Source organism: Salvelinus alpinus, chromosome 2, assembly GCF_045679555.1.
Source record: "Salvelinus alpinus chromosome 2, SLU_Salpinus.1, whole genome shotgun sequence".
NCBI lineage: Eukaryota > Metazoa > Chordata > Actinopteri > Salmoniformes > Salmonidae > Salvelinus > Salvelinus alpinus.
Window position 1 is genome coordinate 107548448 of NC_092087.1, and position 14173 is coordinate 107562620.

At 40.2% G+C, this 14173-nt stretch overlaps 1 protein-coding gene across 1 annotated transcript; it reads left to right on the forward strand.

Moving 5' to 3' along the window:
• The first annotated feature begins 1011 nt into the window (after window positions 1–1011).
• On the forward strand, window positions 1012–7835 carry LOC139549202 (zinc finger protein 3-like). Its single transcript, XM_071359416.1, has 2 exons — window positions 1012–1660; window positions 6025–7835. The coding sequence occupies exons 1-2, from the start codon at window positions 1252–1254 to the stop codon at window positions 6756–6758; spliced, it is 1143 nt and encodes a 380-aa protein (XP_071215517.1). The 5' UTR covers window positions 1012–1251; the 3' UTR covers window positions 6759–7835.
• The last annotated feature ends 6338 nt before the right edge of the window (window positions 7836–14173 follow it).

Sequence of the window (14173 nt, forward strand, 5' to 3'; positions counted from 1 at the left end):
CTAACACGTATGAATGCCACCAGGGGTAATGTATGTAAGATGTGGACACTAACACGTATGAATACCACCAGGGGGAAATGTATGTAAGATGTGGACACTAACACGTATGAATACCACCAGGGGTAATGTATGTAAGATGTGGACACTAACACGTCTGAATGCCACCAGGGGGAAATGTATGTAAGATGTGGACACTAACACGTACGAATGCCACCAAGGGGAATGTATGTAAGATGTGGACACTAACACGTATGAATGCCACCAGGGGGAAATGTATGTAAGATGTGGACACTAACACGTATGAATGCCACCAGGGGGAAATGTATGTAAGATGTGGACACTAACACGTATGAATGCCACCAGGGGGAAATGTATGTAAGATGTGGACACTAACACGTATGAATGCCACCAGGGGGAAATGTATGTAAGATGTGGACACTAACACGTATGAATGCCACCAGGGGGAAATGTATGTAAGATGTGGACACTAACACATATGAATACCACCAGGGGAAATGTATGTAAGTGGGATTAGGTTGGTGAATTTCCCCCATGTACACTTTAAAGAGCTTTGGGTGTCTAGAACAGTGGCAGGTAATTCCAATCAATTATTATTAAATGACATCTTCAATAGTTTGAATACCATGCTTTTGTACAGAGACAGAAACTGGTACAAAATACCAAAAAGATGGACTGCAAGGCTATGATAAACACCGTCCACGTTATCTGCTTTCCTGGTTTTAAGGTAAATATGAAAAAGTGTAGGGTGCGTTCAGAAAGTATTCAGACCCCTTGACTTTTTGCACATTTTGATGAAGTACAACTAACTAAGTCTTTAATAATACTGTGTTGTTACATTGGTGGGTAAAAACTAATGTTTCCTACCGATTAACTTTTTGTCTGAAAATAAAATATAGATTTTACTCAGCTGCGTTACCCACTCCAGTCAGCAGATTGCGGTCTGCGACTTTAAGACAATGCTGTGGGAGTGACGTATAATCTAGTGGACGGAACGCTTCTTTCAACAGCAGCAACAGACAGTCAGCCACCTCGGTAGCTTGCTAGACAAAATAGACCAACCAATAAAGCTCTTTAGACGCTTTAGTGTATATTAGCCACTGTGTTTTAACCAGTTAACAGGTTAACCCCACTTCTGTCGTCTAGTTAGTTATCCGATTACGGTGTGGTTGTTATTGGTCAGCTAGCTGGCTGGTTAAGTTAGCATTAGCCTAGCTAGCTAACATCCCGACTATGAGCTCACTAAGCTACTCTCCTCCTGCTAAAGAAGAGGGGGTCTGCTGGACGGAGGAAGAAGTTATCGTCAAAGAGGAGGAGGAAGAAGAGGCTGTTACAATACAAAAACAAGTAGAGGGTGACGCTGTTACAGTGAAAGAAGAAGAGAAAGACGTTTCAGTGAAGGAAGACGCTTTCAGAGTGAAAGAGGAGGAGGATGTTACAGTAAAAGAAGAGGAGGATGCATTTTTTGGAGTGAAAAAGGAGGAGGGGGAGATGACTGTCACATCGAAAAAGGAGGAGGAAGAAGAGGAGGAAACTGGATATCTGGGGCCGGTTTCCCAAATGCAACTTAAGGCATCCAATGGTTCTAATGATGAAGTTAGCCGTAAGATGGTTTTGAGAAACCTGGCCCTGATTAATACTAGTAAGTACTGTCTTAGAAACAGAGGTTGATAGGCTGTTGTTCAAATCAAAGTTTATTTGTCACGTGCGCCAAATATCCGAATACAACAGTGAAATGCTTACAGTGCAAATTTTTTAAGTTAAAAAAAGGTATTAGGTGAACAATAGATAAGAAATAAAAATAACAGTAAAGAAGACAGTGAAAAATAACAGTAGAGAGGCTATATACAGTAGAGAGGCTATATACAGTAGAGAGGCCATATGCAGTAGAGAGGCTATATACAGTAGTGAGGCTATATACAGTAGAGAGGCTATATACAGTAGCGAGGCTATATACGGTAGACAGGCCATATACAGTAGAGAGGCTATATACAGTAGAGAGGCTATATACAGTAGAGAGGCTATATAGAGTAGGGAGGCTATATACGGTAGAGAGGCTTTATACAGTAGAGGCTCTATACGGTAGCGAGGCCATAACAGTAGCGAGGCTATATACAGTAGCGAGGCTATATACTGTAGGGAGGCTATATACAGTAGAGAGGCTATATACAGTAGAGAGGCTATATACTGTAGGGAGGCTATATACAGGCACCGGTTAGTCGGGCTGATTGAGGTAGGATGTACATGTAGGCATGGTTAAAGTGACTATGCTTATATGATAAACAGAGAGTAGCAGCAGCGTAAAAGAGTGGTTGGGGGGGCACACAATGCAAATAGTCTGGGTAGCCATTTGATTACCTGTTCAGGAGTCTTATGGCTTGGGGGTAAAAACTTACCGCCGCTCGCCATGCGGTCGTAGAGAGAACAGTCTATGACTGGGGTGGCTGGGGTCTTAGACAATTTTTAGGGCCTTCCTCTGATACCGCCTGGTGTAGAGGTCCTGGATGGCAGGCAGCTTAGCCCCAGTGATGTACTGGGCCGTACGCACTACCCTCTGTAGTGCCTTGAGGTCGGAGGCCGAGCAGTTGCCGTACCAGGCAGTGATGCAACCATGCTCTCGATGTTGCAGCTGTAGAACCTTTTGAGGATCTGAGGACCCATGCCAAATCTTTTTAGTTTCCTGAGGCGGAATAGGCTTTGTCGTGCCCTCTTTACGACTGTCTTGGTGTGTTTGGACCATTCTAGTTTGTTGGTGATGTGGACACCAAGGAACTTGAAGCTCTCAACTTGCTCCACTACAGCCCCGTCGATGAGAATAGGGGCATGCTCGGTCCTCCTTTTCCTGTAGTCTACAATCATCTCTTTAGTCTTGAGGGATAGGTTGTTACTCTGGCACCACCCGGCCAGGTCTCTGACCTCCTCCCTATAGACTGTCTCGTTGTTGTCTGTGATCAGGCCTACCACTGTTGTGTCGTCTGCAAACTTAAGGATGGTGTTGGAGTCGTGCCTGGCCACGCAGTCGTGGGTGAACAGGGAGTACAGGAGGGGACACAGCACGCACCCCTGAGGGGTGTTGAGGATCAGCGTGGCAGATGTGTTGCTACCTACCCTCTTTCCCTCTAGTCCCCCCTGATCTTACCAGACTCTGCTGTTCTGATCTAGTTTTCCCTCTAGTCCCCCCTGATCTTACCAGACTCTGCTGTTCTGATCTAGTTTCCCCTCTAGTCCCCCCTGATCTTACCAGACTCTGCTGTTCTGATCTAGTTTCCCCTCTAGTCCCCCCTGATCTTACCAGACTCTGCTGTTCTGATCTAGTTTTCCCCTCTAGTCCCCCCTGATCTTACCAGACTCTGCTGTTCTGATCTAGTTTCCCCTCTAGTCCCCCCTGATCTTACCAGACTCTGCTGTTCTGATCTAGTTTTTCACCTCTAGTCCCCCCTGATCTTACCAGACTCTGCTGTTCTGATCTAGTTTTCCCTCTAGTCCCCCCTGATCTTACCAGAGTCTGCTGTTCTGATCTAGTTTTTCACCTCTAGTCCCCCCTGATCTTACCAGACTCTGCTGTTCTGATCTAGTTTTTCACCTCTAGTCCCCCCTGATCTTACCAGAGTCTGCTGTTCTGATCTAGTTTTTCACCTCTAGTCCCCCCTGATCTTACCAGACTCTGCTGTTCTGATCTAGTTTTCCCTCTAGTCCCCCCTGATCTTACCAGACTCTGCTGTGTTGCCCTGTCGATGCATAGAAAAACCAGCTAGATGTATATTATCCTTGTTCAGCCATGACTCTGAGAAGCAGCTATAGTATATTACAGTTCTTAATGTTTATTTTTATTTAACCTTTATTTAACTAGTCAGTTAAAAATGTTTTGTACACTCAGTGTATATATTCTTCTGTCCCTGTAAGTTCACATGTGGAACTGCATGAAATGTGTTTTAGTTTCCCATCATTTAGAAATGTGATCCCAATGTCCCACATTGTCCTCTTTATTAATAGGAAGACTCATATACAGTATAGCATTAGTTTAAAACTAAAATGGACCAATCCTGGATCGCCCCCTGTATTATCAGCCACTGAAATAGGAGAGACTTTGTCCCCTCTCTGTTTGTTTATTCAACCCCCGTGTAGCCCATAGCAACCTGATGACTCAGAGTCATGTCATAAACAAGTACAACGGTCACCCTGAGGGAAAACAACTGCTGTTCACCATCTGGGACCATTCAACAGTCTAGATTTACCAGGTTATTACTGCTAAATAAACTGTTCACCATCTGGGACCATTCAACAGTCTAGATTTACCAGGTTATTACTGCTAAATAAACTGTTCACCATCTGGGACCATTCAACAGTCTAGATTTACCAGGTTATTACTTCTAAATAAACTGTTCACCATCTGGGACCATTCAACAGTCTAGATTTACCAGGTTATTACTTCTAAATAAACTGTTCACCATCTGGGACCATTCAACAGTCTAGATTTACCAGGTTATTACTTCTAAATAAACTGTTCACCATCTAGGACCATTCAACAGTCTAGATTTACCAGGTTATTACTGCTAAATAAACTGTCCACCATCTGGGACCATTCAACAGTCTAGATTTACCAGGTTATTACTTCTAAATAAACTGTTCACCATCTGGGACCATTCAACAGTCTAGATTTACCAGGTTATTACTTCTAAATAAACTGCTGTTCACCATCTGGGACCATTCAACAGTCTAGATTTACCAGGTTATTACTTATAAATAAACTGTTCACCATCTGGGACCATTCAACAGTCTAGATTTACCAGGTTATTACTTATAAATAAACTGTTCACCATCTGGGACCGTTCAACAGTCTAGATTTACCAGGTTATTACTTATAAATAAACTGTTCACCATCTGGGACCATTCAACAGTCTAGATTTACCAGGTTATTACTTCTAAATACACTGTTCACCATCTGGGACCATTCAACAGTCTAGATTTACCAGGTTATTACTTCTAAATAAACTGTTCACCATCTGGGACCATTCAACAGTCTAGATTTACCAGGTTATTACTTCTAAATAAACTGTTCACCTTCTGGGACCATTCAACAGTCTAGATTTACCAGGTTATTACTTCTAAATAAACTGTTCACCATCTGGGACCGTTCAACAGTCTAGATTTACCAGGTTATTACTTCTAAATAAACTGTTCACCATCTGGGACCATTCAACAGTCTAGATTTACCAGGTTGTTACTTTTTGGGGTTTTCATAGGCTTACAATTGTTGTTTTGATTATTGCTTGAACAGTCGCTAAGATAATATTTTCAAAATACCTATTTTGGACACAGCAGTTGTTAGCTTGAATGCTAATGCTAGGCTGATAGCAAAGCTAGCCAAAGAGCATTTTACTGGTTGAAGTAGAAGTGTTTTTTAAGTATAAAGCAGTTGAATTGCGAGGATTACAAAAACATTATATTAAGCAGGACTTTCAAACAAGCCTTACAATTATAATCCAATAGTTGTGTGAAATGCACTCATAAGCAACCTGTAAATGGAGGCTATTTTTGCTGTCAGCCTATGAGAACTCCCCTGAGTTTTCCCCCACGGTGGTGAATTAGTGAATATCGACACCAGAACTTAATGTGTGTTTCCTTGAGGATGATCTTGCGTTGCAATATTCAGAATACCTTGTAAAAAAACTAAAATCTAAACTCACCATTTTTGCTCCATGCAGTTAATACTACATCGATAACTAGCTGTTTCCTCATTCGCAGGGAGCAGTTTCTGCAACCAATATATTGAAAGGGCCCTATATTGGTGAAGTGGTCTGCAACTGTAATAACTTATATAGCGATAACAATCATCCACTTTACTACTAAAGTTAAAAAAATAAGACTAAACATGTCTATTGTTGCTCACTTGACTGTCTTTAGACGATTGTCAACATCACGAGCATCACCTTTTACCTCAAATATACAGTGGATTTCTGCTGTTGTGGGCCTTTAACCGTCTGTCTGACTTTGTTGTTCACACAGGAGAGAGACGTGACAATCGTGGATCGTCTGGGGAGCCTCAACAACATCATGAAGCTGCTGAGGCAGAGAAAAGTCCCTCCACATCAGAACACCTCAAGAAACACCAGCAGAGACCCACAGGGAAGAAATCTCACTGCTGCTCTGACTGTGGGAAGAGATTCACCTCTTCAGCCGACCTCAAAAGACATCAGAGGATCCATACTGGAGAGAAACCTTATTGCTGTGGTCAATGTGGAAAGAGTTTTACTCATTCAAGTAATCTGAAAGCACACCAGAGAACACACACAGGAGAGAAATCTTATAGCTGTGATGAATGTGGGAAGAGATTTGTTACATCTAGCAGCCTGACTATACACCAGAGAACACACACAGGAGAGAAATCTTATAGCTGTGATCAATGTGGGAAGAGATTTGTTACATCTAGCAGCCTGACTATACACCAGAGAACACACACAGGAGAGAAATCTTATAGCTGTGATGAATGTGGGAACAGTTTTGTTACATCTAGCAGTCTGATACTGCACCAGAGAACACACACAGGAGAGAAACCTTATAGCTGTAATGAATGTGGGAAGAGTTTTACTCAATCTAGCAACCTGATAGCACACCTGAGAATACACACTGGAGAGAAACCCTATAGTTGTATTCAATGTGGGAAGAGTTTTGTTACGTCTAGCCATCTGACTCGACACTTGAGAATACACACAGGAGAGAAGCCTCATAGCTGTGATTAATGTGGGAATGGTTTTGTTACATCTAGACTGTACACCACAGAACACACACAGGAGAGAAATCTTTTCTCTGCTCTGATTGTGGAAAGAGTTATGTTTCGTCAGGATGTTTAAAATCACACCAGAGAACTCATAGCTGTGATCAATGTGACGAGATACTCTGATAAAAGATCTCTGATTAAATGTCAGAAAATACATGATGGAGTTGTTTTATGATATCAATGAAATAATGTCACAATGTAGAATGTTTTAACATTGTAGAAGGAGTATTTTAATGATGTCACAATGTAGAATGTTTTAACATTGTAGTAGGAGTATTTTAATGATGTCACAATGTAGATCCTTAAATGTTTGCCCCCTGTTCTATTGATTTCAGTGTCATATGGATATTAGCATCAGGGGAAAATCCAGGCTTTGAATTGAAAGAGTACAAAATAAATATTGTTAAACTTACCGCGTTGCCAAATTAATCAAAACGCAACACTTCAAAATGTAGCTAGCTGTTTTCTACAAATTGTCCTCTAACATTATTCACAGATTCCATGTGGTTTTTGAGCTGTTAGTTTTAACAGGAAGTGTAACGTCATCTCTCCCCTCTAGTGCAATTGATTTCAAGTGATATCGATATGAGTGATGACAAATAAGTGTTGTGTTTCTCTTCGGTTTGAGGACCCCTACATTTAAATGCATCACTCCAAAATGTAGCTGACTGTCTTCTGCAGGTTGTCCTCTAACCAGTGAGGTAAAATATATCTCCCATTTCCATGTGTTTTTAGTTGTGTTAGTTTCAACAGCACGTACAACCTGATTTCCCCCCTAATCGATATCAGTGATTTATTGCTACTTGTCAAAACAACAGCGTTTTTGGTGCTTGTGCAAATTAAAATGTGCTTGTTTTAAAAAATACAAATATTATAATTACTATTGTGTTTGTGTCGATAGTACATTTTATGTTTAGGTTTTCAATATATCAAACTGTTTCCGCATATTGGTTTGTACTCGTTAAAAGTGTGTTTTGACATTGATCCCACCAAGCAAAATGTTGTTGAAAAGATGTTTAAAAGAAGACTGCACGAGGTCCAATCTACGTTTGGTTTTGGTTGAAAGTTGAAAAGACGTATTTTTCAACGACTTGAAAACAACTTAGTTTCAACGTACTTGCAGCATGGAGGCAGTATAAAAAATGGTCCGAACAGTTTTATTAACAATCTGACATCACTCCAGTATTTCTTGACAACATTCAAATGCTAATAGTCTTTATTCCACTACTGAAGAAGCATGTCTCAAATCACCTCATATTTCAAACATCCAGCCTGACAAAAGATACATGTTTTATGATTCCATGCCTCACATTAAGTGAATTGTTGCCAATACATATTAACAAAGGGGTGTACATTTGGTTTTGATATTTCATATTTACATTTCATGTAACATTTAGTAATCACAATAATTTATGCGACTAACTGAATTTTATTGTTTATAAAACAATGTAGTAAATCAAGCTTATATTTCTGGTTGGATATTACATCCGATTCTTACTATTTTAATCAATGTCATTTCCTCAGAATGCTCATTAGTCTTTCCGTTTTTATTGTTATTCTTTAGTATTTTTATCCTTATGATTGTTGTGTTGTAAATATTAGTTTTCATTTTCATTGTTTTCCATTTGTTTCTTTCCTGTGAAGCCATTGCTTTGCATCCATGTCTGAAAATGTGCTAAAAAAATCGAGCTTGATTTGATTGGAACATATTGCAAAACAAATAACCCAATGACCAACCAATGAACAGATTCCTGCAAAACCAATGAACAAATATTTGCAAAAGCAACACATCTTGGTCCATCTTGGTCCATCTTAGTATGAAAAACAGTATAAATTCAGTATATCTTCCACTGACATAATTGTGCATGGTATGTACATTTCATATCTATTTTCAACCAATCCAGTACATTTTTTGTTAAACTGAAACAAACAAATTGTTACCCACCCTTACCACCTGGGGGCGGCCCGTCAGGAAGTCCAGGATCCAGTTGCAAAGGGAGGTGTTTAGTCCCAGGATCCTTAGCTTAGTGATGAGCTTTGAGGGCACTATTTTGTTGAACGCTGAGCTGTAGTCAATTAATCGCATTCTCATGTAGGTGTTCCTTTTGTCCAGGTGGGAAAGGGCATTGTGGAGTGCAGTAGAGATTGCGACATCTGTGGATCTGTTGGGGCGGTATGCAAATTGGAGTGGGTCTAGGGTTTCTGGGATAATGGTGAGCCCTGACCAGCCTTTCAAAGCTCTTCATGGCTACAGACGTTAGTGTTACGGGTCGGTAGTCGTTTCAGCAGGTTACCTTGCTGTTCTTGGGCACAGGAACTACGGTGGTCTGTTTGAAACATGTTGGTATTACAGACTTGGTCAGGGACAGGTTGAAAATGTCAGTGAAGACACTTGCCAGTTGGTCAGCGTATGCTCGGAGTACACGTCCTGGTAAACCATCTGGCTTTGTGAATGTTGACCTATTTAAAGGTCTTATATCAGCTACGGAGAAAGTGATCACACAGTTATCCGGAACAGCTGATGCTCTCATGCATGCTTCAGTATTGCATAGAAGTTATTTTGCTCGTCTGGTAGACTCGTGTCACTGGGCAGCTCGCGTCTGTGCTTCCCTTTGTAGTCCGTAAGAGTTTGCAAGCCCTGCCATATTCGACGAGCGTCGGAGCCGGTGTAGTACAATTCAGTCTTAGTCCTGTATTTACGCTTTGCCCATTTGGTTCGTCAGAGGGCATAGCGGGATTTCTTACAAGTGTCCGGGTTATAGTCCCGCTCCTTTAAAGCGGCAGCTCTACCCTTTAGCTCAGTGCGGATGTTGCCTGTAATCCATGGCTTCTGGTTGGGGTATGTACGTACGGTCACTGGGGACGACGTCATCGATGCACTTTAACGATACCTACAAGTCACTTTAACGATACCTACATGTACATACTACCTCAATAGGCCTGACTAACAGGTGTCTGTATATAGCCTTGCTACTCTTTTTTAAAAATGTCTTTTTACTGTTGTTTTATTTCTTTACTTACCCACACACACACACACACACACACACACACACACACACACACACACACACACACACACACACACACACACACACACACACACACACACACACACACACACACACACACACACACACACACACACACACACACACACACACACACACACACACATACCTTCTTTTGTCCCACACCATTGGTTAGAGCCTGTAAGTAAGCATTTCACTGTAAGGTCTACTACACCTGTTGTATTCGGCGCACGTGACAAATAAACTTTGATTTGATTTGATCAAGCCAGTGACTGATGTGCTGTACTCCTCAATGCCATCGGAAGAATCCCGGAACATATTCAAGTCTGTGCTAGCAAAACAGTCCTGTAGTTTAGCATCTGTGTCATCTGACCACTTATTTATTGAACGGGTCACTGGTACTTCCTGATTTAGTTTTTGTTTGTAAGCAGGAATCAGGAGGATAGAATAATGGTCAGATTTGCCAAGTGGAGGAAGGAGAGCATTGTACGCGTCTCTGTTGTGGAGTAAATGTTGTACATTTAACACAACGGTAGAAATGAGGTAAAATGGATTTAAGTTTCCCTGCATTAAAGTCCCCGGCCACTAGGAGTGCCGCCTCTGGATGAGCGTTTTCCTGTTTGCTTATGACCGTGAGTGAGGTTTTAGTGCCAGCATCGGTTTGTGGTGGTAAATAGACGGCTACGAAGAATATAATGAAAATTCTCTTGGTAGATAGTGTGGTCTACAGTTTATCGTGAGATACACTACCTCAGGCGAGCAAAACCTTGAGACTTCCTTAATATTAGATTTTGTGCACCAGCTGTTGTTTACAAATATACACACACCCCCACCCTTGTCTTACCAGACATAGCTTCTCTGTCCCGCCGATGCATGGAAAAGCCTGCCAGCTCTATATTATCCGTGTCGTCGTTCAGCCACGACTCGGTGAAACAACATATTCGGTTTTAATGTCCAATTCGTAGGATAATTTTGATCATATACATGTGCCTTGCAAAAGTATTCATCCCCTTGGTGTTTTTCCTATTTTGTTGCATTACAACCTGTAATTTAAATTGATTTTTATTTGGATTTCATGTTGGTGAAGTGAAATGAAAAAAATAACTTGTTTCAAAAAATGCAAAATAATTAAAAACTGAAAAGTGGTGCGTGCATATGTATTAAGCCCATTTGCTATGAATTTGCTATGGCAGGTTTGTTGTGGTGCCATATTCTTTCCATTACTTAAAGAAAAAAATAAGCAAACACGGTTCGGTGTTTGCCAAAAGGCATGTGGGAGACTCCCCAAACATATGGAAAAAGGTACTCTGGTCAGATAAGACTAAAAGTGAGCTTTTTGGCCATCAAGGAAAATGCTATGTCTGGCACAGACCCAACACCTCTCGTCACCCCGAGAACACCACCCCCACAGTGAAGCATGGTGGTGGCAGCATCATGCTGTGGGGATGTTTTTCATCGGCAGGGACTGGGAAACTAGTCAGAATTGAAGGAATGATGGATGATGCTAAATACAGGGAAATTCTTGAGGGAAACCTGTTTCAGTCTTCCAGAGATTTGAGACTGGGATGGAGGTTCACCTTCCAGCAGGACAATGACCCTACGCATACTGCTAAAGCAACACTCGAGTGGTTTAGGGGGAAACATTTAAATGTCTTGGAATGGCGTAGTCAAAGCCCAGACCTCAATCCAATTGAGAATCTGTGGTATGACTTAATAGGCATGTTGTGTAAATCAAATGATACAACCCCCCCCCCAAAAAAATAAAATCAATTTTAATTCCAGGTTGTAAGGCAACAAAATAGGAAAAATGCCACGGGGAGTAAATACTTTCACAAGCCACTGTACACCTCTCGCTAACTTGACCAAATTCAAAACAGCAAACCTTCTCTTTCACTATTTTATCTTTTTATACAAAAAAATATGATGGTTCACTGTTCAATGTTGTCATTTCACTTTAGAGTTTTTTTTCACTTTGGAAGTGAAATAGTCATTTAAATGATTGGCAATATTTGTTATAAACGACCCATCAACTTTAATGAATGGTGGAGATTAACTGGGTTTTCTGCCCATGAAACCATTTAAAACTTTTCTAGGATAGGGGGCAGCATTTTCACTTTTGGATAAATAGCGTGCCCAATTTCAACTTCCTTCTACTCATCCCCAGAATATAAGATATGCATATTATTAGTAGATTTGGATAGAAAACACTCTGAAGTTTCTAAAACTGTTTGAATCATGTCTGTAAGTATAACAGAACTTATGTAGCAGGCAAAACCCCGAGGACTAACCATTTTTTTTTTTTAGGTCACTGTCTGTTCAATGAGTTTCATTGGGATATTGATATCTAATCACCCTGTTTTCAGTTCCTACCGCTTCCACTGGATGTCACCAGTCTTTGGAAATAGTTTTAGGTTATTCCTTTGTGCAATGAAGAAGTAAGGCCACCTGGAAACAGTGTAACGTCATGGGTACTGTTTGAGAGTTGCGCAAGACTAGAAAAGTAGCGTTAGTTTGTTGATCTTCTGTATTGAAAACAGATAGACCCGTCTTCAATTTGATCGATTATTAACGTTTACAAATACCTTAAGTTGTATTACAAAAGTAGTTTGAAATGTTTTGGCAAAGTTTAGAGGTCATTTTTGAGATATTTTGTAGTGACGTTGAGCAAACTGGAAGCTGTTTTTTTCTGGATCAAACGCGCCAAATAAATGGACAATTTGGATATATATGGACGGAATTAATCGAACAAAAGGACAATTTGTGATGTTTATGGGACATATTGGAGTGCCAACAAAAGAATCTCGTCAAAGGTAAGGCATGATTTATATTTTATTTCTGCGTTTTGTGTCGTGCCTGCAGTGTTGAAATATGCTACACTCTCTTTGTTTACTGTTGTGCTATCATCAGATAATAGCATCTTATGCTTTCGCCGAAAAGCCTTTTTTGAAATCTGACATGATGGCTGGATTCACAACGAGTGTAGCTTTAATTTGGTATCTTACATGTGTGATTTAATGAAAGTTTGATTTTATATCATTTTTTTGAATTTGGCGCTCTACATTTTCCCTGGCTATTGGCCAAGTGGGACGCTACCGTGCCACATATCCCAGAGAGGTTTTAAGGTACTCCAAAGTATTTCCCCGTTGTGTTTAATTTAATTTATCTTGGTTTGGTAATATCATTTAACTTGGTTTGGTATCATTTATTGTTCTTTTTAAGTTCAGCCACAATATTTCTAAATTGACAGTATGTTAACCAATCAGCTGAGGAGCCTGACTTGTTTGTCACCTCTTTTGCATAATTAATTTTTATTTAATTTAGTTAACCTTAATTTAACTAGGCAAGTCAATTCAAGACTAATTACTATTTGCAATGACGGCCTACATCATACCATTTGTTCAATTCATCATCAATCCAGGGGGCTCTAACAGTTAGTTTCTTAATAACAGGTGCAACAATTGATTAAAATAATTGTACAAATTCTTCCAGTGCTGCTTCTATATCCACTTCCTGATACACATCAGATCAACATCCATGTTGGACTTCCACTTCCTGATACACATCAGATCAACATCCATGTTGGACTTCCACTTCCTGATACACATCAGATCAACATCCATGTTGGACTTCCACTTCCTGATACACATCAGACCAACATCCATGTTGGACTTCCACTTCCTGATACACATCAGATCAACATCCATGATGGACTTCCACTTCCTGATACACATCAGACCAACATCCACGTTGGACTTCCACTTCCTGATACACATCAGATCAACATCCATGTTGGACTTCCACTTCCTGATACACATCAGACCAACATGTTTCACATCTTCAACAAAACGTCCTGAGAAAACATTTTGTAACATCTCTTATAAATTATTTTATTACCACAATGTTATGGTCACTACAGCCAATGGGAACTTGTATTGCTGTGGAGCAGAGCTAGCTGGTAAATTAGTCTTTTTTACATTTAAGACTATTTCATATTCATTCAGTCAAACAGATAGTATCAAAATAAGCAGCTAGCTCTATACTGCTCCTACATGTAACAATACATATATATACAGTACCAGTCAAAAGTTTGGACACACCTACTCATTCCAGGGTTTTTCTTTATTTAAAAAAAACTATTTTCTACATTGTATAATAATAGTGAAGACATAAAAACTATGAAATAACACATATGGAATCATGTAGTAACCAAAAAAGTGATAATAATGATCATGCTGTTTAATCAGCTTCTTGATATGCCACACCTGTCAGGTGGATGGATTATCTTGGCAAAGGAGAAATGCTCACTAACATGGATGTAAACAAATGTTTTCACAAAATTAGAGAGAAA

Bases quoted from the DNA above. Each gene is read 5' to 3' on its own strand.
- LOC139549202 (XM_071359416.1), top strand. From the start codon at position 1,252: ATGAGCTCACTAAGCTACTCTCCTCCTGCTAAAGAAGAGGGGGTCTGC. The intron at 1,661-6,024 runs GTAAGTACTGTC...TTGTTCACACAG, and splicing joins CCTGGCCCTGATTAATACTA to GAGAGAGACGTGACAATCGT.